General features: G+C 42.4%; 1 protein-coding gene across 1 annotated transcript in view; it reads right to left on the minus strand.

The window, feature by feature from the left end:
* LOC126195504 (pickpocket protein 28-like) overlaps window positions 1–25,575 on the minus strand; it is a 119,228-nt gene that overhangs the window by 29,746 nt on the left and 63,907 nt on the right. The window contains exons 8-9 of the mRNA XM_049934132.1: window positions 9,824–9,883; window positions 6,007–6,193 (exon numbers count right to left, since the gene is read on the minus strand). Of these exons, the coding sequence (XP_049790089.1) occupies window positions 6,007–6,193; window positions 9,824–9,883 (247 nt within the window). The remainder of the gene's footprint in view (window positions 1–6,006; window positions 6,194–9,823; window positions 9,884–25,575) is intronic.

The following is a 25,575-nucleotide window of genomic DNA, read 5'->3' on the forward strand; positions in this document are numbered from 1 at the left end:
GTTTATTGAGTGAAACCTAGCTCCATCTGTTCGTCCACGAGATCCAGAAAGCAATAGATACAGTCGCCCAGTTTGATGCCGTCTTCCTTGACTGACGGAAGGCGTTCAGTTCCGAGCCGCCATCTAATGAAAGAAATATGAGCGTACGGAACAGACGAATTCTGTGATCGGCTTTAAGAGGTCACAGCACGTTATTCTTAACGGAGAGAAATGTTCATACGTGAAAGAACTCCGGGTGTACCCAAGACACTGTTGTATGACTACTAATATTCACCATAGGGAGATTGCTGTACCTGGAAGACAGTGTACCTAGGAACACATGATGTTTCCTGATCGGTGCCATGAGAAGTTTGCAGCATTTTCTACTATTTTTATTCTTGTGAGACATCAGGTTGCGTTTGCAAATATTACGAGTCCTATGTGTTCTATTGCTATGTAATATATTAAATGTATTTGGAGGATACTTTTAATCCTTCAGTTACAGAGTTTCAGTGATGAGTAACATTCTGCATATTTTTACAACTAGTTACATAGCGTGTGGACAGTTAAGTCATACTTCGTCAGTCATGCACGACTTGCATCTCGAAACGAAATGTCTTCTACCGTGGAACAAGTGACGTTTTCAAATGAACTGAGCTCTTCAATGTCTTAAAAACGTTCCCTGTCTTGAAAATGGAAATTTCTGTTAGTTGCCTTCAGCTTCTATTTTAAAAGGTTTTTTAACTTGTAACTGGTTTTTGATAATACTTCCACTTAATTTGATTTCACTTACTGATTAATGGTGTGTAGTAGAGTAATAATGTAACGCGTAGACAATTAAATGTGGTACTGACATGATTATCTCGAGTGCAACATCTTGAAACTCGAACAGAATATCTCTTTCTATGTACATGACCACGTTGTACCTTGGAATACCTTGAAAAACCTTCCTTATAAGAATTAATTTTTTGTAATTTCCTTATCTTCACTGAGAAAACTACAATTTTTACTTTCACTGTCACAGTTTACAAAACTACGTTAGCAAAAAAAGTAAGTGAAATACTTGCATATACAGACACAAAAACAGCCACACACATACAAACATACAGCCTTCAACACAGAACTAATTCATGTAATGCCTATCATTACATCTCCACTCGTAAATTTTCTTTGTAAATAACTTCTGTACATTAAGTTGTATATGGCTACAGATGACAAACCGTAAAAGGAAAACAACTGTACATTAAAACATTAAAAACCCCAAGAACTACAGTATATATAAAAAGTCTTGTCTGTTTTATAAGTTATGAATACTCGCATAAGGAATTCAGTTTATATTTGTACGGGTCGTAAAAGCATTTTTCGTATTGTTTAACAAAAAGGAAGTAAAATCCCGCTGATAATGCAGTTACATCACCAAAATCTGTCTGGGTAAAAGAAGAGAAAATTGTTTTTGTTCAAGGGGGGTCCCGCCCAAGGACAAATTTGTAAACAGAAACGGATACGAGACCTGTGACCTCAAGATGAGTAGCCTAAAGTAGGGAAAACACCAACGAATAGATCAAGAACAAATTGTTTCATATAAATAAATGTCCAAATGTAATAAAATAGGAAAAAGCCAAGAAAGAGTCACATCACAAACATTTTTATTCGAAGGAATGAAAATTATGACTGTTTCACATCATTTTTAACGTCTGACAGAAAATGTGTCGGAGAAGTGTAATCAATTTATAATTAAAAAATATAAGAAACGGAAGTTTAGGTAAAGATGTAACTGCCATGCTTCCCTTCCAAGAAATCACTGAATGTGCACAGCATCACCTCGTTTATTTTCTGAGCAGAGATAAAGAATACAGAGCACTGGCACAACAAAAAATACAATTCCCTGTCATTTCACATCAAGAAGATCGACCGTGGCTAATAGGTCTTTCTTTTTTCAGTAATTAATTTGTTGGTTAATGGAAAATGAGGAATATTTCCTAGTACGGGAAGATCATTCACTTTTAACCCAAAATCACACGAAATTTTATTTCATTACGCTGTCCAGTATGTAGTTAAATTTTAACAGTTTGAACTTACATAATTTTATCGTTGTTCTTTCTGAGAAAAAGCTGCCATTTCTTTCTTACATGCGGCTTCGTTGGTTTCTTAACTCATTATGATTCTCTGTGTTTCTAATCTTACCTTTCTTTTCCATCATAAAGAACTGGACACAAAAGATAAAAGTAAAAGATAACTGGAATGAAGTTAAATGAACTACTGCTTGTTGCACATAGGAAAGCAAGCGAGAAACACGTTACAACATGTGTACCACCACGGTCGGACACCATCGACACATAAGGCGTTCCTAATGTCACGAACAAATGAACTTAACACTACTAAACGCAGTGGGGGTACTTTGAAGAACGCGAACGCTTCTCTGGTATTTCCAACGTACCTCAAGTTATCAACCGTGACAAATATCGAATTTTGGCACTTTCAACGTTTCCAATTTCCAGTCTCCAACTAAGAAGAAAATGAAATCAACAAAGAGGAGTCTTAAAACACTAAACAAGGAGCAAGGTCAGAAAAAAGGAAAAGTGAGCATCGCAATAAAATGATGAGCACAGGAAAGGCAGGAAACTAATAATCGAAAAGATCCCGATAGTTCTCTGACGCACCAAAATAAGAACGGTTTCCGTAAAGTGACTAGAAGTGGTGGGTACCTTCGAAAGGAACCTTCATTCTTCTAGCCGAAGTTACTGGAAACACGGTAAATTTTGCACGTCAAATACACTACCAGAAAAAATATTGGCGCACCTGGAAAGATGATATTGATTTTGATCCGATGACGGAATTTGCCACCTGGGAGATAGTAGAAGTACTGTAAGGGTTTCAACGTCGTCCGCCAACAGGTAGCGTAGTGGCGTAGCTAACAGTGTACCATCACTGTCTACTCTTTAATAGGGAATGCCAGAAGACTGTGTTGCGAAAGTGCGGAAAGAGCAGGCGACCGTGCCACAGAGATGCACTCATGCTTCTTACAGCCAACTGAGCTAGTTTGGAAGGGATCAAATTGTGGCCTTCCTATTGACGGGACGGTCCTTTCGGAGAACTTTCACACAAGTTGGACGTGATGGTATCAACGGCCACGAGGACGTTCTGCCGTAGACGAGGTTTTGGAGTCCACACAGCACAGACGTCTGCCAGGATCATCGTATAGTAAGGGCAGCAGTGGCAGTTCGCACAGCTACCACAGCACAGATAAGAGGGCTTGTGTGCTGAGACGTGTAAACACGAACTGTTGTGAACCAGTTATTAGCAGTGGGGACTACGGGCACGCACAACTCTAGCCTATCTTCCACTCGCGCCACACCATCGGCGTGCACAGTTCGGATCGACAAGTGCTACCAGAGGATCACTTGGAAGATGGAATGGCGCGCCGTGGTCGTCAGCGATGAAAGCAGATTCTGCCTGCACACAAGTGATGTTCCTTTGCGTGCACGACGTAGGCCTGATGAACGCCGTCTCGTAGAACGCTTTCCTCCAACACACTGGCCCACCCCAAGCCTTACGGTCTACAGTGCGAAAAGTTATAACTCTTGTTCACCTTTGCTGCCTCTGGAGGGACGCTAACCAGCCCTCGAATGTCGTTAGACCGGTTCGTTTGTCATTCTTTCAACAGGAACATTATGAGTTGTTCCAACAGGATAATGCTCGCTCACACACTGCTACTGAAACTCAAGATGGTCTGAAGGCATCAGAAGCTTCCCTGACCAACACGACCTCCGGACTTGTCTCCAGTTGAACACGTGTGATATATAATGGGATAAGAAGTGACTCGTGCGACACGTCAACTAACAACTCTTACAGGACAACGTGAACAGGTTGAGCAGGCGTGGCATAATGTATCCCAGGACAGTATTCACCATCTGTACTATCGACTGAATCCCAGAGTCAGCACCTGCATTGCCGCCCGTGGAGGCTGCACCACGTACTAATACGGATGTTGCATCTTGGGTCGATACCTGGTACCTCATAACAGTTTATTCTCTCGATTTGGAAACGTAATCATTTCATGAACTCCATATGCACTGTTGCAACAATAAATTTAGAGTGAATTAGAAACCTCTGAAAGGGAGTACTAATTTTTTTCCGAAAGTGTATGTATAAAAATCGTACATGTATTGAAATCCCTGATCTAGCAGGAGAGAGCGGGCGTGCAAAGGGGCCAAAATAAGTTGCCGCCAGTTACACTCAACGTATAAATTTTATTACTTAAAACACACAATAGCATAAGCAAGAATTAAAAAACTCTCAGAGTTTTAACGTAAAAGCTCCTGAGATTTAATTTAAATCGGCTGAAGGCCACATACGAAAATCCAAGGCCCAAGGCCTAAGCAAGGAACTGAGGTACAGTAGTTCTTCTTGAAGTTTCACTTCTTTTACTTCCATAAAAATAGGCTGAAGGCCTTAGCTTACATCTCTCCCATAGAACTCGGCTGAAGGCCTCACATTAAGCAAGAACAGTGTTATGGTTTAAGGCCAAAACAAAGATTTTCAATGTTAATTCTAAATAATCTCAAAACTCAGCTGAAGGCCGCATATCAACAAAACAATTTAACGGGTTAAAGCCTACGAAAAGAGCTTTCAATTTAAAAAGGCTGAGGGCCTTAGCTTAAAATATTTCATGTAAAACTCGGCTCATACTAAAGAATAACAATGTTATGACTTAAGGGCAAGACCAAAATTTTTAGTTTCAGAGATATTAAAACTCGGCTGAAGGCCACACACACCATGCAGAAAACAATTTTACGGCTTAAGGCCTAAAAGAACAGCCTTGCAATTTAAATAAGCTAAACATCGGCTGAAGACCACACACAGTACTTAAAAATAAAAGGAAATCACTATGTAAAACAGAAGGAGCGGCGCTCAGAAGGTTCCAAGGGTCGGCCTGGGAAATAACACTAACGCACGCTTAGATGAGACAGGCAGCCAGACCAACAACCTCTTAATCAGGAGGCAACACGACCTAGGGACGGTTCACAACCACCGACAATCTGACCGATTTCCAATGGCCAGATCCAACTTCCCAGACAATTGAAAATGTCAGCCAATGATGAGTAAACCAAGATGCCAATAACTTTAATCTCGGCCTCATCAAGATCAAGGCATCAAACACCACTGAAGACAAGTTTAAAAGAATGCCAAAAACACAAGTCACAACTGTCAAGTCACTACGGGAGGCTGCAGATTCTAAGCAACAAAACACACGACTTGTTATCACACCAGTCATCGGCTGAGAAAACAACAAACCACAAATAACGAACAAATCTTAACAGTCGAGTTTTAAGAACAGGTAACTAAATACTCAAGTTGAGGATCCTGCTTTGGAAGAAAGTGAAAGTCGCTCACACAGCTAGCGCCTCCAAATGCAACAGCGCGTGCCCGCCGCCAAAAGCCCCGGCCTGGCTTCGCGCTGTGGAGACTGCGTCGCTGCTCAGTTCCAACGAACCAACAATGTCCAACCACATCCCAACTCGGAAAATGGTGTTCGTCCCGAGGATCCAAGACATCGTCGACTGAGACGACCGCCCGAGCAACCGACCAACGGCAGCCCACCTTCGCCAGCGCTCAGCAGTCCACATATCGCCATCCGATGACCAGCCGACCGACCGACCAACGGCCTTCCGTCTGCGCCTTGCACCGTGCGGACCCGCCTGCTTCTGACTGCCAGCTTGGTACCCGACTGCTGCTCCGTGCCCCACTGAACTTCCGTGCTGCTGCGTTCCGACTGCACTGCTGGTCCGTCTTCAACCGACTTCCAGACCCACGACGGCCCGGAAATAATATCGGTCCCTCCAGAGACAGTGCACTATCGATACGCGCTGCTGCTGCCACTCACGGGAAAGTAAGGCAGGGAGTTAGCGACGCCAGTAAACGGAATAAGAAAACGAGGCGGCAGTACCGTAGTAGAAGATGACAAACAATAAATGGCATGACCACGAGCCGCGCACGGCTCACGTATATATGCATGTGCAGACTCACAGGACGAGCGACGAGTTGAAGAGCTGCGGACTGAGAACGACCTTCTCGGCGGTGGCCGAGTAGAACTTGTCGGAGCACTGGGGCAGGCACACGCAGCTGGCGGTCGGGTCCGCCGACTCCTGGCCTCTCCCACCGTTTCCGACGTGGTCTCCACCTGACGTGTGGAATCGCATGCGCGCCAACTCTCCTGGAGAAACACATCACAACGTCTGAAATCAAGTCGTCGAAACTAAGATACTTGAAAGGGTCGCGCAAAGTACTGAAGAAAATTTGATTCTACTGCAAACAAAATTCTGACCATTAGCGTTGTTATCTACACTCCTGGAAATGGAAAAAAGAACACATTGACACCGGTGTGTCAGACCCACCATACTTGCTCCGGACACTGCGAGAGGGCTGTACAAGCAATGATCACACGCACGGCACAGCGGACACACCAGGAACCGCGGTGTTGGCCGTCGAATGGCGCTAGCTGCGCAGCATTTGTGCACCGCCGCCGTCAGTGTCAGCCAGTTTGCCGTGGCATACGGAGCTCCATCGCAGTCTTTAACACTGGTAGCATGCCGCGACAGCGTGGACGTGAACCGTATGTGCAGTTGACGGACTTTGAGCGAGGGCGTATAGTGGGCATGCGGGAGGCCGGGTGGACGTACCGCCGAATTGCTCAACACGTGGGGCGTGAGGTCTCCACAGTACATCGATGTTGTCGCCAGTGGTCGGCGGAAGGTGCACGTGCCCGTCGACCTGGGACCGGACCGCAGCGACGCACGGATGCACGCCAAGACCGTAGGATCCTACGCAGTGCCGTAGGGGACCGCACCGCCACTTCCCAGCAAATTAGGGACACTGTTGCTCCTGGGGTATCGGCGAGGACCATTCGCAACCGTCTCCATGAAGCTGGGCTACGGTCCCGCACACCGTTAGGCCGTCTTCCGCTCACGCCCCAACATCGTGCAGCCCGCCTCCAGTGGTGTCGCGACAGGCGTGAATGGAGGGACGAATGGAGACGTGTCGTCTTCAGCGATGAGAGTCGCTTCTGCCTTGGTGCCAATGATGGTCGTATGCGTGTTTGGCGCCGTGCAGGTGAGCGCCACAATCAGGACTGCATACGACCGAGGCACACAGGGCCAACACCCGGCATCATGGTGTGGGGAGCGATCTCCTACACTGGCCGTACACCACTGGTGATCGTCGAGGGGACACTGAATAGTGCACGGTACATCCAAACCGTCATCGAACCCATCGTTCTACCATTCCTAGACCGGCAAGGGAACTTGCTGTTCCAACAGGACAATGCACGTCCGCATATATCCCGTGCCACTCAACGTGCTCTAGAAGGTGTAAGTCAACTACCCTGGCCAGCTAGATCTCCGGATCTGTCCCCCATTGAGCATGTTTGGGACTGGATGAAGCGTCGTCTCACGCGGTCTGCACGTCCGGCACGAACGCTGGTCCAACTGAGGCGCCAGGTGGAAATGACATGGCAAGCCGTTCCACAGGACTACATCCAGCATCTCTACGATCGTCTCCATGGGAGAATAGCAGCCTGCATTGCTGCGAAAGGTGGATATACACTGTACTAGTGCCGACATTGTGCATGCTCTGTTGCCTGTGTCTATGTGCCTGTGGTTCTGTCAGTGTGATCATGTGATGTATCTGACCCCAGGAATGTGTCAATAAAGTTTCCCCTTCCTGGGACAATGAATTCACGGTGTTCTTATTTCAATTTCCAGGAGTGTATATTGTTCGACAGCAATTCACCCCCTTTTTCTTCGGCGGTGGCAAAAGAAGGGTTGAAAAACGCAATGAGAGACTACAGCTTCCCTTTCATCTTGACTGTGAAGCTGTAAAAGACACAGACTGGCTTAAAGTAACAACGAGTGGTGCTAAGCATTTGATCCACGCAACCGCAGCACACGGACTCAGTGTAAAATCTCATCTCGTTGGACTTCGCAGCCATATTTAAGGAGGGGGTAGGGGGTGAGTAAAGCGCACAGCAGACTATCCATACGGCAAGATGTTTTACCATAAAGAGCAAGTGAACTTTACTGAAAGTGTTGCGATGGCGCTCTCAGATTCGCACCACTGCCATAGCCGAACGTATACTTCTATCAAAATCTCCGGACGGTCAAAGATGGAAACGACAGCGGCGTGGAAACAGACAATAAAAGATTTTCCCACGAGGGATAGAGAATTCCTCATTTGTGGCATTTCAGAACGACTTTTGGGTCTCACACTGGAATATAAATAGCCCACATTGGATGGTAGCTCCGATGGAACCAATCGAACAAGACATGAGTGTAATATTCAATAAAAGTTAGTAATACTCGGGATAATTTCTGAAGGTGGAATTAATTGTAAATACTTGAATTACACAAAGTATGCTAATAAAGTAAATGTAAGTAAAAACATCCATGATGTATACATGCAGACAGAAGCGAAAAATGAGAAGCTGTGCCAGGCCCAGGATTCGAACGCAAGTCTCCTGCTCACTAGGCAGGTGCGCTGAGCACTACGCCACCCTGGCACAGTGGCTGTGCACAGTTATGTAGGCTAGCCTAGCACGCCTCCCTCCTCAATCCAAATTCCCATACACCCCTCAGCCCACTTGGTATTCCTACTAAACTCAAATAGCAGTGCAAAGGCTCTCCAACTGTATTTGAATAGTACCTCAGCAGCGAATGAAATGGGGGATCCTGCCCGAAACCCAGGGGTAGGTACTTCGAAACCTGACTTTGGTACAAATTTTCATTCGTCACTTTAGTCTCCATATAAATACATCACAAATGATTGAGATTTGAAAAGGTCTGGAGACATACAGAATCAGTTGATTAAGGCACCTATTCCTGGGTTTCAGGCAGGATCCCCCGTTTCATTCGATGCTGATGTGTTAATCCAATGCAGCTGAAGAGCCTCTGCAGTGCTGTTAGAGTTAAGCGGGAATACCGAATGGGTTGAGGAGTGAATGGGAATTTGGATTGAGTAGGGAGGCATGCTACGGTAGTCGATGGAGTTCTGCTGAGCCCTTATGCCAGGGTAGCGTAGTGGTTAGTGCATCTGCCTTGTGAGCAGCAGACCGAGGCTCAAACCTGGCCTTGGTGCTAATTTTCATTCGTTGCTTCAGTCTGCACATCTATAAATCATAGATGTATGAAACTTCGAAAGGGTTTGGCACAATGCAAATTGACTGGATAAATAAAAACGGTGCTAAGAAAAGAGATGGGTAATTTCGAGTAATTTTATTTTCCAGCCGAAAGTGCATGTTATGTTACATAAGGAACAACTGGTATCAGTTGAAAATTAAGATGTTGATGAACAAAGAGCCTACCTTCTGAAGCTATCGTTTCGATATAGTTCGAGTGTTTGCTTCGAACTTTGACTAACGGGAACAGCGGAGAATTCAAAATAATTACATAGAAAAAGCACTGCGTCTTCAGGCCACGAGTAGCCTACCGGGACCATCCGACCGCCGTGGAGGATGAGGATAGGAGGGGCGTGGGGTCAGCACACCGCTCTCCCGGTCGTTATGATGGTATTCTTGACCGAAGCCGCTACTATTCGGTAGCTCCTCAATTGGCATCACGAGGCTGAGTGAACCCCGAAAAATGGCAACAGCGCATGGCGGCCTGGATGGTCACCCATCCAAGTGCCGACCACGACCAACAGCGAAAATAATTACATGACAAAGGGATATTTACTTTTTTTGTCAGTTCGACTTTTAGAAAGTAAAGAATTGCTGTAAAACTGAAGAAATCTGGACGCATGAGTATGATACTAATATGACATTTTGAGGAAAGAAAATACAATACAAACTCACCCTGGTGATGCTCGATACAAGCGGCGTCCTGCAGGCCACAAACACGAATTTCTTCTCTTTCTGCAAAACAAAAACAAAATTGTTGCTGTTCAGCACATTGCTAGTCAGTTCAGTAACGTGCATGTGCAGTGGTCAGTACATTAACATTCTGAAGTCATTTGCCTAATATACACACATCAAAAAAGTTTCGGATCACTTCTGTTCCGAGAGTTCCGGAATTTGTACAGAAAAATGGAACAGAGATCAACATAACCGTCATTTCCGCCCTTTTGATTGCTCATGAAAACCACACATTGCATGTTGTACCACCATACAGCGAGACCTTCAGAGGTGGTGGTCCAGATTGCTGTACACACCGATACCTGTAATATTATGATGTATCATGCAGCGTAACTTGCTGTGACAGTGCGAGAGAGAGAGTTAGAGACAAAGATATTGTTTATTACTCTGTGGCGGTCACCGCTCACATAATTATTCTTAGGACATAGAGCTTTTGTTCTTCTTAAGAGTAAAAAATTTTAGGGGATTTTGAGGAAAGGAGAGCCATTCTTGTGATGTAAAAATCGATGCCATTGCGAGTTTTTGATTCACATTGTAAAATAAATGTGTATATGGAAGGAAATCAGTTAATAGAACAATAAAATATTGTTCATTTCAAGAAGGTACGTGTTATTATACACCCAGCGATATACTTCTATTCTGATTTACTAATAAAACACCAGCTCGAGAACAGTTCCGACGGGAGCGTTCAGTTCTAGTGAAATAGTTCGATGTTTTCTTCGGAAAAGAAGTCCCTTCATGGATCTTTCAAATCCACAATAGTACCTGGACATTTCTCAGAACTGAAAGCAATCTGATTGCTATGCAACAGAGCCCCGAAGAATATTTCTCCGTACTTTGGTTACCACTTTCAGCTCAACACGGATTTCTACAACAGCGGAAGCGTGTAATCGCTATCAGTTTCACACGTCGCCCTGTGTACGCTGTATGTATTTACCCACAACAGTGAGCATACAGTTACTCACAATACTAGGTGGTGTGGGGAAACATTTCAGTATAAAGGTCCTGTAGAGCTAAACAGTAATTAGCCTAGTAGTAGTAGTGGTAAACAAAAAAATTTTTCTTTTTTTTTTCAAAGGAGTCTTTATATATGGCGACCGTGACAGGACACGATCCTGATACAACACTCATAGTGAACCTGCAATATAACTATGTTAGTAATTTAGTAATTGATGTTTCATTGTGTGTATATATGTCTAGTTTTATAGAGTAACTACATTATGGTCCTTTGTATGTTTCATGCTAACGGATCGTGCGGGAGTATCTTGTGAAGAGAACGAGTACGCCGTCCCAGCAGCCGAGCAGAAACTTGAAAAAGGCCAGAACATTTGAATTACTAGCTTTCTTGAGCATTTATGCATTGTAGTGACCTTTCACGTATTAATTTTCTAAGTATAAATAGTGAATACTTTTACTAGAATTCCAGTATTTCAGTAGATATAGTAAGACAATATTTTATGTGTTATCTATGTACTGTGTTTGTGTCACATTGTAAAGTGTACATTAACAGCATTATTGCGTGTGTATAATTTAATAGTCACTTTTGTAGGACTTATTTAGCGTAAAACTGTCAATTGCTTATTTACATGGTGATAACTAGATCTATGCTCAAAGCCAATAAGCAAGCACGCATCACAATGCCACAAAATGAATTGAATAGTGTGAATGCATCGTCAACTACTGCCACAGAATTTAATACCGCCGCAGTTAGCGATATGTCGATTACGGTTGATCAACCAGCAGTAATTAATGCGCTCACGCCTTCGACACAAACGGTTGCTAGTTCCGACATTCATATGTCGAAAGAAGTCCAGAGAAATATGCAGCAACCAACAAACAACATGAATTTCATCTCTGACACAGACGCGTGCGAAAACGAAATGACTGTACCGAAAATTGTGTCGGTACAATCCTCATTAAGCCCAGTGCAATCTTCAATTGCTGAGAATACCGATTTGTTATCCCAGCTGATGTCAAGTTTGACTGTAATAACACAAGGGATAAAAGCATTGGAAACCACACAATCCACGTTTGCAAACGATATTAATCATAGAATCCAGGAATTGGAAACCACGCACGTTTGCAAATGACATAAATAGTAGATTCCAAGTATTGGAGAGTGCGCAATTTAATTTGGCTCAGGAGCAATCTAATAAACTAAAAGAAATAAGTGATAAGATTACTGAAAAATTCCAGAGTTTGGAAACAAAGCAGAGTCACTTGATTGCCAGTCAGGTACAACTCATAGTTACACAAGAACAACAGTATCAGGAATTAACAAACAAATACAGAGACATCTTATGTCGTCAAGATACACTAAATCATCAAGTGCAAAAAGTTATTCATGTACAGAACACTATTGCGCAGGACGTGAACACAATTCAGCACGATAACGAGCAAGCTGTCATTGAGCTTACTCGGAGGATAGATACTCTCAGTCTCGAAGGCGAGAAACACATAGAGAAACTTTTCAATGAACATAAGATCGCATTCTCTAAGGACATTGAAGATTGGGCGAAAGAGCAAACCGAGACAGTACGAAATTATGTTGACAAAACCTTGAAAGAAACGGTTTCTAACGTGCAAGTTAACAACGAAACTGCACAAGAACAACTTAAAGCAGAAGTTAAAGAGATTAAGGAGAATATAGGAGATGAATTTCCTGCTTGAAAAGCAAAGATAGAAAATACATTAAAAGCATGCCAGCAGGGTCTAGATAATACTAGAGGGGCACATACTACTTGCAGTTTATCAAAAGCAGACACTATTCCTGATAAAACCAGTGAAACCGAATCCTTGCAACAATATCCATGTATTGGTGCATATTCACGTAATCAACCAGAAACAAATTATCGAGATTATCATTCACCGCGAAGTAGCCACCAGAATACACCTGCGACTATGAATGAAGAAAAAATGCTTAAATATCGTCAATTCCAGATATTTACTCCCGAAAGGAAGTCGATCAATCCCGTGGTATTTGTCAAGCAATTTAAAGGGATATTGCCGCGAATGTGGACTGAGCAACAAAAAATTATGTACGTTGCAGGATTCATACATGGAGATGGATCGATGTGGGCGTCAGAAGCATCCGATTGGTGTCAAGATTATGACCAATTTGAACGCGCTTCATTGCACAAATACTGGAATAAGGGAGTACAAGAAAGACTACGTAAGGAATTTTTTGACCCACAAACTTTTTCTGTCAAAAATGGATCTTTAAGAAAGTATTTCGAGAAGTATATAAATAAAAGCAAATACTGGAATGAATCAATCCCGACGTAGGATATCATTCGAATAAAGGGCAAACTTCCACTTGAAGTTAAGGAAAAACTTTTACATGTGCCTGAATAACATGTGGAAGATTTTCTAGCCACATTGGATTCAATAGACATTCTGTTCGAAGAATCACGTGTGCGCTATAACCAACCAAGTTACCAACCTAACAAATACAATAGTAACAACAACCAGTATGGAAACAAACCTTTTGCACACAATTCACCAAACCCACAGGTGAATTATTTCCAGAAAAACGTGAAATTTGGTAAGAGAAAATCCCCACCAGTGTAATCATGACCAACAATGTGAACAAACATATAAATGGAAATGGAGGAAGAATAATAAGAAGAGGAAAGGATACTATCAAGAAGGGAATTATCAGCAAAAACGCCGATATCAGCAACCAACCCAAGAATATCACAACCAACCACAAACTTCAGGTTGGGTACCAGATGCTAATGCAAATGAATGGAGAAATCAACCACCAATAATAACTGACGTAACGGAGCAGACATCTACTAATAATGGACAATCGTCGAACTAAACTCGACTGTCAGAAGCCCCGACGGTGCAGTCGAGGAAGTTTTGAGAAGCGAAAATTCAAGCGTCAATTTTTTTCGGTACAATGATGGCAGATTATTAATAGAAGAACTTCAGCAGGATATGATGCCTTGTCAAGAGGAACATATCACTGAACCTGTTGCGAAAATTCAGGCGGCAATTGAAGGCATTACTGTACAAGTTACTTTAGATACAGGAGCAGCAGTAAAAGTCGTTTTTGAGAAGTTATTTCAAAGAATACTTCAAAAAGCAAATCCACCGATTTTTCCTGTTCAGTGTTGTAGAATTGTGGGTCCTACTGGTCATAAGTCTTCTCAGGTTAAAGTGCAGACTCAACTCCAGTTAGATATAGGAAATGTAGCTATAAATTGCACGATCCTTGTAATAGAAAAATTGGTTGAGGACTGTATCCTGGGTGTAGATGAATTTAGAGAGAGAAATTGGCATATCAATTTTTCTCTAGGCCGTGCCAGTTTTACAATAATGGATCAGAAACATCAAGTGAATTTTTTCAGGGAATATAGTACCCATGGAAAGTATTGTCAGGGACGAAAGCTGCAAATAAAGTGGATACATAGCAAACCTGCACGGTATTACCAAATTAATTACTTGCAACCAGTTTGAAACCCGGAAGATATGGTATATGAAAAGGTGCAAGAACCTGAATATTTGCAACAACACCAAAGAAAGCAATTATATGATCTTCTACAGGAATATCATGAAGTCTTTCAAGAAAGACCTGGTGTAATCAAGGGATACACATGCCATTTAGATGTGATACCACACCAAGTTTTCTGCCGTATTTTTTATCCAGTACCGTGGCACCAACGAAAGGCAGTTGATGCGGAAATCCACCAGATGCTTCAATGGGATCTGATCGAACCTTCGACGAGTCCATACTGTAGTCCGCTTCATGTTGTCTCGAAAAAGGGAGGAAGAGTTCGTCTCGTGCTAGACGCACGGCAGATAAATAAGATTATCGTGCCCGTGCGAACTCATCCGGAAAATATCGATGAGCTAATTCAAAAGTTCGAGGGGATAAAATATAACAAATATTGATCTGAGAAGTCCATTTTGGCAGGTGGCTCTAGATGAACCATCAAAAAAGTATACCGCGTTTGTACATGAAGGTAAAAGCTATCAATTTAAGGTTTTACCTTTCGGGCTAAACGTGAGCCCAGGAGTTTTTATAAATGCTCTAGATTACGCATTGGGACCTGCACTTCGAAGAAATTTAACTTTGTTTGTGGACGACATGCTCATAGCTACGACTACATGGAAGGAGCACGTTGATTTATTGAGAAGAGTGTTAGAACGTTTCTAGGAAGCAGGCATAACCGCAAATCTGCAAAAGTCCCATTTTGCTCGAGATAAAATGAAATTTTTGGGTCATCTTATAAATGGGAAAGGCATCTTACCGGACTCCGAGAAACTAAAGGCAATCAAAAACTTTGCAGTTACAACAACAAAAAGGCAATTAAAGGACTTCCTCGGAGTTGTCTCTTTTTTCAGGCGTCTCATTCACGACCACTCTATTAATGCAGAACCGTTGTACAGCTTGTTGCGCAAAAATACTCCGTGGGTGTGGACGCAACAATGTCAGAATGCATTTGAAGCAATAAAACATGCCTTAGTCAATTCACAAATATTATATCATCCAGATATGAGCCAAGAATTCGGTTTAATGGCAGATGCTTCGGAAACTGGAATAGGTTCATGCCTCTTCCAAGTAAAGATGATAGACAGAAAATCAACTTTCTGTTCAATAGATTTTGCTAGCCGACACTTAACTGCTTGCGAAAGAACATATACGACTACCGAAAGGGAAGCATTGGCTGTAGTCTGGTCATTTAAGAAATTTTACTATTACTTATACGGAGCGAAGACAACAGTATACTGTGACCACAAAGCGTTAAGTTTTTTGCAAACATGTAAATTATTACATCCAAGATTAGCAAGATGGACGCTCTCACTCCAAGAGTTTCAATTTGAAATTAAATACATAAGCGGACAGGATAATTTCATCGCCGATGAACTGTCTAGAATGCCAGATGGAGATTTGTCAACTATCAACATCACGGACAAACCGTCCGAATTTAATGTTCTTATAATGACTGATAGAATATATACGAAACATTTTCTTGACATGTGTAAGAACATGGAAAAACTACAGAGTGAAGATCCTCGTTGGCATTCAATAAAGGAAACTTTAACAAAGCCTGGAAACGACGATCTGAAGAGACTGTACAAAGTTGTGGACGACGTCTTATTTTTCAAAGGGCATCTTGATGCAGATAATTGGAAGGTGTGTATTCCCGAGAAGAATGAGAATGACCTAATTTTACACACACACATCACTTGGGGACATTTTGGAGTATTAAAGTGTGCTCGGAAGATTCAAGCATATTGCTACTTCCCAAATATTCGCAGGAAAGTACACAGACAGTTAAGGAAATGTAAAATTTGTCAGCTAGCCAAACCAGGAAATTTTTGTGTGAAAGATTTCCTACATCCTATTATACCCACTAAACCGCTGTCAATCATTTCGGTCGACGTCTGTGGTCCTCTACCATCATCAAGAGGAGGATGCAAATATATTGTAGCTTTTCTTGATATATTCACTAAGTATGTCAAACTTTATGCATTAAAATCAGCTACTGCTGCATCCATAGCCAAGAAGCTGGTCAAGGATTGTATAGTCAAGGTAGGCAAACCAGAGGCTATTCTTTCTGACAATGGGTCAATGTTCACTGGATTTCGTTGGAGGCAAGCATTAACCAGTTGTGGTATAAAACAAATTCTAACATCAGTGTACCACCCTTCGGCGAATCTCGTGGAACGAATTTTTCGTGAATTAAACCGGTTCATGAGAACATATTGCCACAACCAGCAACCCAAATGGATCGATTATCTTCACGATTTTCAGGAAATTGTAAACAATATGCCACATACTACGACAGAATACACCCCATACGATCTGATGTTTGGAAAACAGGAACAGAATGACTGGATTCGACCAATTCCTAAAGTAGCTATTAACAAAATAGACCTACAAAATAAAGTACGACAATTCTTACTCAATATAATGGACAAGGCAAGAAAAAGGAAAATATATTTTGACAATCGACTTGGAAAAATAAAAACATATAAAGTGAAAGACCAAGTTTAAGTAAAAACTCATCCTAATGCTTCACTTATACAGAGGATGAACACAAAATGGCAATTATTGTATCAAGGACCATTTGTGATTACCAAAATACCTCATCCAGGACCTTATGTTTGGAGGATGTGAAGAATGGAAAGGTGAAAGGAATGTATGCTCATCACTTGTTAAAGCAATTTCATGATGACTGAAGATTCTGAAGATTGAAGATACTATTCTTATCAAATAATATTGATTAGACAATTTTCATTAAACCTATGAATCATACTTAGGATAGTTTCTTTCTTTTTGCAATTTAGTAGTTAGTTTTTCTTTTCAGGCATAATGTACGAGAGATATGCAGACATTATGTATTTGTTTTCCACTGTAAAGATAAGTTCTCTTTTCAGTATGCAGAGAATTTAGCTATAGTATGAATGATTTCTTTTAAAATTTTTTGTTTATTTAGTTGATAGTAACTTCAATCAGGTTTCACAATGCACAATGACCATGGGTTAGTGACTCAAATGAATCTATGGTAAGATATTTTTTCTTATGTCAATTTAACAATGTCAGTGTATGTTTGTATTTGCTTTTTTACTGGCTGAGCTGAAGTCATGCTGTTCGGAAGGGGTAACCTGTTCTCAGTTTTTTTTTTAAAAAAAAAAAAGGACGCCTATTACTTTGTTTCAATCTTTTGTGATGAACATTGTCTTTATAATTGTACTATTGTTGTAACAAACCTGTGTATGTAAATCAAGTTATGTCAATTGTTGCTCGCGAAGTTACCAACTGAGCGAATGCCTTTCAGTCATGAGCACATCAACAAGTGTTAAAGTCCATCTGAAAGATGACGAGCATAAGTTGACACGGCAGCACCAGTTGGATTTGTGTATAGTGCATTCTATGGTTGTTGATAGAAATGAAGAACACCTTACGACTTCCGAATAATTCGAATTCAGGACAGAGAATTAGAAAGAACTTTAGATTAGATTCTATTTCAGCTCAGCATAGATCAAACACCTTTTCCACGGAACTTACACTGACTCTTATTTTCATGTTAACCATATGCGGAAAACCATAATACCCACGAGGAAACGGTGAAATGGGAATAGAATTCAATCAGTTAGCCGGAGATGACAGACAGAAGGGAATCGTAGATGGACGTAAACCAACGCGTCGACGGTTCACCTCAAGACACAGAGAAGATTAACAGTGTTGTGTTTCTTTTGTGAAAAGTGTTTAAATTCATTCAAAAAAAATTCCATATTGTAAATATTTTTTTCCATTGTAATTCAATTAATTTTCTTTGCAAATGAGAAATGCGAGGATAGTAAATCTACCCCGAGGTTTTCCTTAGTTTTCCTTTGAGGGGCTTGGCCGAATGGCTAGATTACCCGTTTGAGACATCCAAAGGCGAGTGACAGAAGCTTTGAGTGATGATGAAAAAGGTTTCTGATCATATCTCATGCCATCCTCGACAAATGAATAAAAGCAAGCATGTAAGCTATGCATATAAGCTGCATCAGGAATTTTCAAGAAGCACAGGCTTTGTCAGCAGTATATGCACCCAAATCTATAATTTCCATTTAGATAGTCATTCACTAATACCAAAATATCATAAGAAATATAGTGGACATTAATACTCCAGTGGACATTAATACAGCGTCATAAACAATCACCGATATAGTGTTGTGTGAACGCTCGTGTTTGTTTTTGCCCAAAAACGTTCGTCCACAAGAGGGGCATATATGATGTATCATGCAGCGTAACTTGCTGTGACAGTGCGAGAGAGAGAGAGAGAGACAAAGATATTGTTTATTACTCTGTGGCGGTCAGCGCTCACATCATTATTCTTAGGAGATAGAGCTTTTGTTCTTCTTAAGAGTAAAAAATTTTAGGGGATTTTGAGGAAAGGAGAGCCATTCTTGTGATGTAAAAATCGATGCCATTGCGAGTTTTTGATTCACATTGTAAAATAAATGTGTATATGGAAGGAAATCAGTTAATAGAACAATAAAATATTGTTCATTTCAAGAAGGTACGTGTTATTATACACCCAGCGATATACTTCTATTGTGATTTACTAATAAAACACCAGCTTGAGAACAGTTCCGACGGGAGCGTTCAGTTCTAGTGAAATAGTTCGATGTTTTCTTCGGAAAAGAAGTCACTTCATGGATCATTCAAATCCACAATAGTACCTGGACATTTCTCAGAACTGAAAGCAATCTGATTGCTATGCAACAGAGCCCCGAAGAATATTTCTCCGTACTTTGGTTACCACTTTCAGCTCAACACGGTATCTGCAGCATCTGGAGCAGATTTCTACAACAACGGAAGCGTGTAATCGCTATCAGTTTCACACATCGCCCTGTGTACGCTGTATGTATTTACCCACAACAGTGAGCATACAGTTACTCACAATACTAGGTGGTGTGGGGAAATATTTAAGTATAAAGGTCCTGTAGAGCTAAACAGTAATTAGCCTAGTAGTAGTGGTAAAAAAAAATTTTTCTTTTTCTTTTTCTTTTTTTTTTTTTTTTCAAAGGAGTCTCACTGTTGTGGGTAAATACATCTAGCCATTCGGTCAAACCCCACAAAGGAAAACCAAGGAAAACCTCGGGGTAGATTTACCATCCTCGTATTTCTCATTTGCAAAGAAAATTAATTGAATTACAATGGAAAAATATTTACAATATGGGTTTTTTTAACGAATTTAAACACTTTTCACAAAAGAAACACAACACTGTTAATCTTCTGTGTCTTGAGGTGAACCGTCGACGCGTTGGTTTACGTCCATCTACCATTCCCTTCTATCTGTCATCTCCGGCTAACTGATTGAATTCTATTCCCATTTCACCGTCTCCTCGTCCTCCTCAAAATTTTTACTCTTAAGAAGAACCAAAAGCTCTATCTCCTAAGAATAATTATGTGAGCGCTGACCGCCACAGAGTAATAAACAATATCTTTGTCTCTCACTCTCTCTCTCGCACTGTCACAGCAAGTTACGCTGCATGATACATCATAATATCCAGTAGCAAGTCCTATTGCATTGATGCATGCCTGTATTCGTCATGGCATACTATCCACATGTTCATTAGGGTACTGTTGGTCCAGACTGTCGCACCCCTCAACTACGATTCGGCGTACATCCCCCAGAGTGGTTGATGGGTCACGTCGTCCATAAACAGCCCTTTTCTATATATCCTACCCATGACCGATAGGGTTCATGCCTGGAGAACATGCTGGCCACTCTAGTCGAGCAATGTCGTTATCCTGAAGAAAGTCATTCACAAAATGTGCACGATGGGGGCGCAAATTGTCGTCCATGAACACGAATGCTTCGCCAATATGCTGCCGATATGGTTGCACTATCGGACGGACGATGGCATTCACGTATCGTACAGCCGTTACGGCGCCTTCCATGACCACCAACGTCGTACATATGACCCACATAATGCCAACCCAAAACGGCAGGGAATGTCCACCTTGGTGCACTCGCTGGACAGTGTATCTAAGGCGTTCAGCCTGACCGGATTGTCTCCAAACACGTCTCCGACGATTGCCTGGTTGAAGACATATGTGACACTCATCGGTAAAAAGAACGTGATGCCAATCCTGAGCGGTCCATTCGGCATGTTGTTGGGCCCATCTGTACCGCGCTTCATGATGTGGTTGCAAAGATGGACCTTGTCATGGACATCGGGAGAGAAGTTGCGCATCTTGCAGCCTATTGCGCACACTTTGAGTCGTAACACGACGTCCTGTGGCTGCACGAATAGCATGGTGGTGCTGCTGTCAAGGTTCCGCCGAGCCATAATCCGTAGGTAGCGGTCATTCACTGCAGTAGTTACCCTTGGGTGGCCTGAGAGAGTGCATGTCATCGACAGTTCCTGTCTCTCTGTATCTCCTCCATGTACGAACAAGATCGCTTTGGTTCACTCCAAGACGCGTGGACACCTCCCTTGTTGAGAGCCCTTGCTGGCACAAAGTAACAATGTGGATGCGATCGAAGCGGGATATACAGCGTCTAGGCATGGTTGAATTACAAACAACACGAGCCATGCACCTTCTTCCTGGTGGAGCGACTACCTGATCGGCTGTCGGACCCCCTCCGTCTAATAGGCGCTGCTCATGCATGGTTGTTCACGTTTTTGGGCGGGTGTAGTGACATCTCTGAACAGTCAAAGGTACTGTGTCTGTGATACAATATCCACAGTCAAAGCCTATCTTCAGGAATTCTGGGAACCGGGATGATGCAAAACTTGTTTTTGCGGTGTGTAAAATGTGAAGATTAGTTCGCCATCTGTCTGACTCACGGTATTCCTGTGTGTGTCAAGTATCAAGTAGTAGCCATGCGGATTGGCCTCGCGGTTTGAGGCGTCATGTCACGGACTGCGTGGCCCCTCCCGCCGGAGGTTCGAGTCCTCCCTCGGACATGGGTGTGTGTGTGTGTGTGTGTGTGTGTGTGTGTGTGTGTGTGTGTGTTGTTCTTCGCATAAGTTACTATAAGTTAGTTTAAGTAGAGTATAAGTCTAGGGACCGATGACCTAAGCAGTTTGGTCTCTTAGAAATTCACACATATTTGAACATTTTTTATCAAGTAGTAAACTATTGTAATGTGAAACAAAGTAAGTATTCTCCTTCTTCTTCTTGTTTTTTTCTTTATTTTTCCAAGATAACTATCTCATGCTCTTACTATCACAACAGCAACCTCGTTCACCCAAGGAGAGCAAATTATAACCGCCAGACACGTTTCAGCACCTCATGTTCATGAAATATGAATGAAATCAGATCTACAAATGTTCGAATCCACAAAGCAGTAACGGGAGGGGCAAAAGTCAATAAACAACCATTAGAATCTATGTCACTGACGCGCTGACCAAAAGTAAGATTCTTTTTTCAATATGCGTCATACGAATTATCAGAATAGGAATAAACAACTGAGTATATAGTATTTTTTCGATTATTTTATTGTTGAGACCAGCGTAAAATTTCGGGTGATATAAAGGTTACCAATATGAGATCGTTTTCAACCAACCACAAGAAAATTAGGAAAATCCGTTAGTCTAGAATGTGGCGACTACCAACAACCAACACCGTTCCTCATTATCAGTGGTATGCCAAACTACTGACGTGTTCTCGAGGGACATTATGTTACTCTCCAAGGAGAGCACCTTCCAGCTCCAGACGTGGGAAAATAGTAACTCAGTTGCAGTACGTCTTCCAAAGAAATCCCACACAGAATCCAAAGTAAAATCAGATGGCGACGTGAATGTGTAACGGCACTATTTACATTGAAGAGTCAAAGAAACTGGTACACCTGCCTAATATCGTGTAGGGCTCCCCGCGAGCACTCAGAAGTGCCGCAACACGACATGGCACGGATTCGACTGATGTCTGAAGTAGTTCTGGAGGCAGTTGACACCATAAATCCTGCAGGGCTGTCCATAAATCGGTAAGAGTACTAGGGGGCAGAGATATCTTCTGAACAGCACGTTGCAAGGCATCCTGAATATGCTCAATAATGTTCATGTCTAGGGAGTTAGGTGGCCAGCGGAAGTGTTTTAACACACAGGAATGTCCCTGAAGCCACTCTGTGGCAATTCTGGACTTTTGGGGTGTCGCATTGTCCTGCTGGAATTCCCCAAGTCCGTCGGAATGCACAATGGACATGAATGGATGCAGATGATCAGGCAGGATGTTTACGTACGTGTCGCCTGTCAGAGTCGTATCTATAAGTATTCGCGATGTTTTAGATGAGTGGGGTGCTCCACTGCTCTATTCTATTTGGGTATTCTTGTGATCCACTTCTGGAAAAACTAACACTTATTAAACGTTACACACAGTTCCCTAAGTGTACATGGAAAACTGTGTATCATGTTTAATACACTACTGGCCATTAAAATTGCTACACCACGAAGATGACGTGCTACAGACGCGAAATTTAACCGACAGAAAGAAGATGCTGTGATATGCAAATGATTAGCTTTTCAGGCCATTCACACAAGGTTGGCGCCGGTGGCGACACTTACAACGTGCTGACATGAGGAAAGTTTCCAACCGATTTTTCATACACAAACAGCAGTTGACCGGCGTTGCCTGGTGAAACGTTGGTGTGATGCCTCGTGTAAGGAGGAGAAATGCGTACCATCACGTTTCCGACTTTGATAAAGGTCGGATTGTAGCCTTCCGCGATTGCGGTTTATCGTATCGCGACATTGCTGCACGCGTTGGTCGAGATCCAATGGTCTGTTAGCAGAATATGGAATCGGTGGGTTCAGAAAGGTAATACGGAACGCCGTGCTGGATCCCAACGGCCTCGTATCACTAGCAGTCGAGATGACAGGCATCTTATCCGTATGGCTGTAACGGATCGTGCAGCCACGTCTCGATCCCTGAGTCAACAAATGGGGACGTTTGCAAGACAACAACTGTCTGCACGAACAGTTCGACGACGTTTGCAGCAGCATTGACTATCAGCTCGGAGACCATGGCTGCAGTTACCCTTGACGCTGCATCGCAGACAGGAGCGCCTGCGATGGTGTACTCAACGACGAACCTGGGTGCACGAATGGCAAAACGTAATTTTTTCGGATGAATCCAGTTTCTGTTTACAACATCATGATGGTCGCATCCGTGTTTGGGGACATCGCGGTGAACGCACATTGGAAGCATGTATTCGTCATCGCCATACTGGCGTATCACCCGGCGTGATGGTATGGGGTGCCATTGGTTACACGTCTCGGTCACCTCTTGTTCGCATTGACGGCACTTTTAACAGTGGACGTTACATTTCAGATGTGTTACGACCCGTGGCTCTACCCTTCATTCGATCCCTGCGAAACCCTACATTTCAGCAGGATAATCCACGACCGCATGTTGCAGGTCCTGTATGGGCCTTTCTGGATACAGAAAATGTTCGACTGCTACCCTGGCCAGCACATTCTCCAGATATCTCACCAACTGAAAACGTCTGGTCAATGGTGGCCGAGCAACTGGCTCGTCACAATACGCCAGTCACTATTCTTGATGAACTGTGGTATCGTGTTGAAGCTGCATGGGCAGCTGTACCTGTACACGCCATCCAAGCTCTGCTTGACTCAATGCCCAGGCGTATCAAGGCCGTTTTTACGGCCAGAGGTGGTTGTTCTAGGTACTGATTTCTCAGGATCTATGCACCCAAATTGCGTGAGAATGTAATCACATGTCAGTTCTAGTATAATATATTTGTCCAATGAATACCAATTTATCATCTGCATTTCATCTTGGTGTAGCAATTTTAATGGCCAGTAGTGTATGTGTGGTTCTAAAATGAACATGAACAGTCACAACCACAAGAAGCTTCTTTTTTTATGAAGTTACCGGTTTCGGTCTGTTTTAGACCATCTTCAGAGCTCCCAGCGTGATGGTAGGCGGTGGCTGTGAACGGAGCAGGCGCTACGACTCCGCGAAAGCTATTTGCTTATGTCGTAGCTCGTGATCCGTCTACCATCACGCTGTGAGGTCTGAAGATGGTAAAAACAGACCGAAACCGGTAACCTCATGAAGAAAGTTTCTTGCGGTTGTTACTACTCATGTTCAGTGTTAAGTAATAAAAAAAACGGTTGTACTCTAAGAGAAATGTTCTCAAAAAATACTAATATGTATGATTATCACTGTTAGCATTCAACCGCGATTCTTATACATATATTTTAACAACGCGTTTCAAGAGACAATGCTCTCATCATCAGGTTGTAAAGTCTATGTCATGAAATTAAACGGACTAAAAAGACAAAATACCATCACGAATAGTTGGGAAGTCCATAGAGTGAAACAGAATTAAAAGTATATTGGACTGTGGGTCCTTGTCTTACATTGAAGTTGTTGACACAAGTCGATGGCCGTCCCATAGCTACCAAGTATGCTGTCGCACTGTGCCGGCTCGAGAGCTGTTGTGGACTGACGTGCCTAGGTGTTGTGGCGTGGTTACAGTCGTGTGCTTGACGGTAACGCTGTTCTATTGGGCGCCTTATTTCTTTATTGCATTGGTCTGCCATCGTTAGCCTCTCGCAACTCCGTTAGTGACATGCTACAAGTTTAAAGTCGCATACCTACCCTAAAATAATTCTAAAAACCCGCTAAAAAAATCTCATTTCTTTAAAATTATCTTGTGCATTTAGAATATTGCTTTGTTTCTTTTCATGGATAGCTATCTCGAATTCCTCTAGTAAATCAAGTTTCCTCCCTTTCTTTTCTACATGCAATATTTCTACGTTATCTTCTATGCTATTAAGGGGATGGCCTGTTTCATATATATGGTTCGCAACAGCTGATTTGTCATAATTTCCTAACCTGAACGCATCTTTATGTTCTTTATACCGGATCGCGAATGATCTTCCTGTCTGCCCTATATATTTTGCATCACAAGTTCTGCACTGAATCTTATAAACTCCCGATCTTTCAAACTTATTTCTCTTCTCGCCAATATCGTGCTTAAGGCTATACCTCACTAGGTTATTAGTCTGAAAAGCTATTTTAACATCGTATGGCTTAAAAATATTTGCTATCTTTTGTGAGACTGTTCCGTAGTATGGCATCGTGATAATTTTCACTTTCTCTCCATCAGGTTTTTTTCTTTTTGCGCTTATTACTTTTCCCGCCCCATGAACCATGGACCTTGCCGTTGGTGGGGAGGCTTGCGTGCCTCAGCGATACAGATGGCCGT

The sequence above is a fragment of the Schistocerca nitens genome, chromosome 7, assembly GCF_023898315.1.
Source record: "Schistocerca nitens isolate TAMUIC-IGC-003100 chromosome 7, iqSchNite1.1, whole genome shotgun sequence".
NCBI lineage: Eukaryota > Metazoa > Arthropoda > Insecta > Orthoptera > Acrididae > Schistocerca > Schistocerca nitens.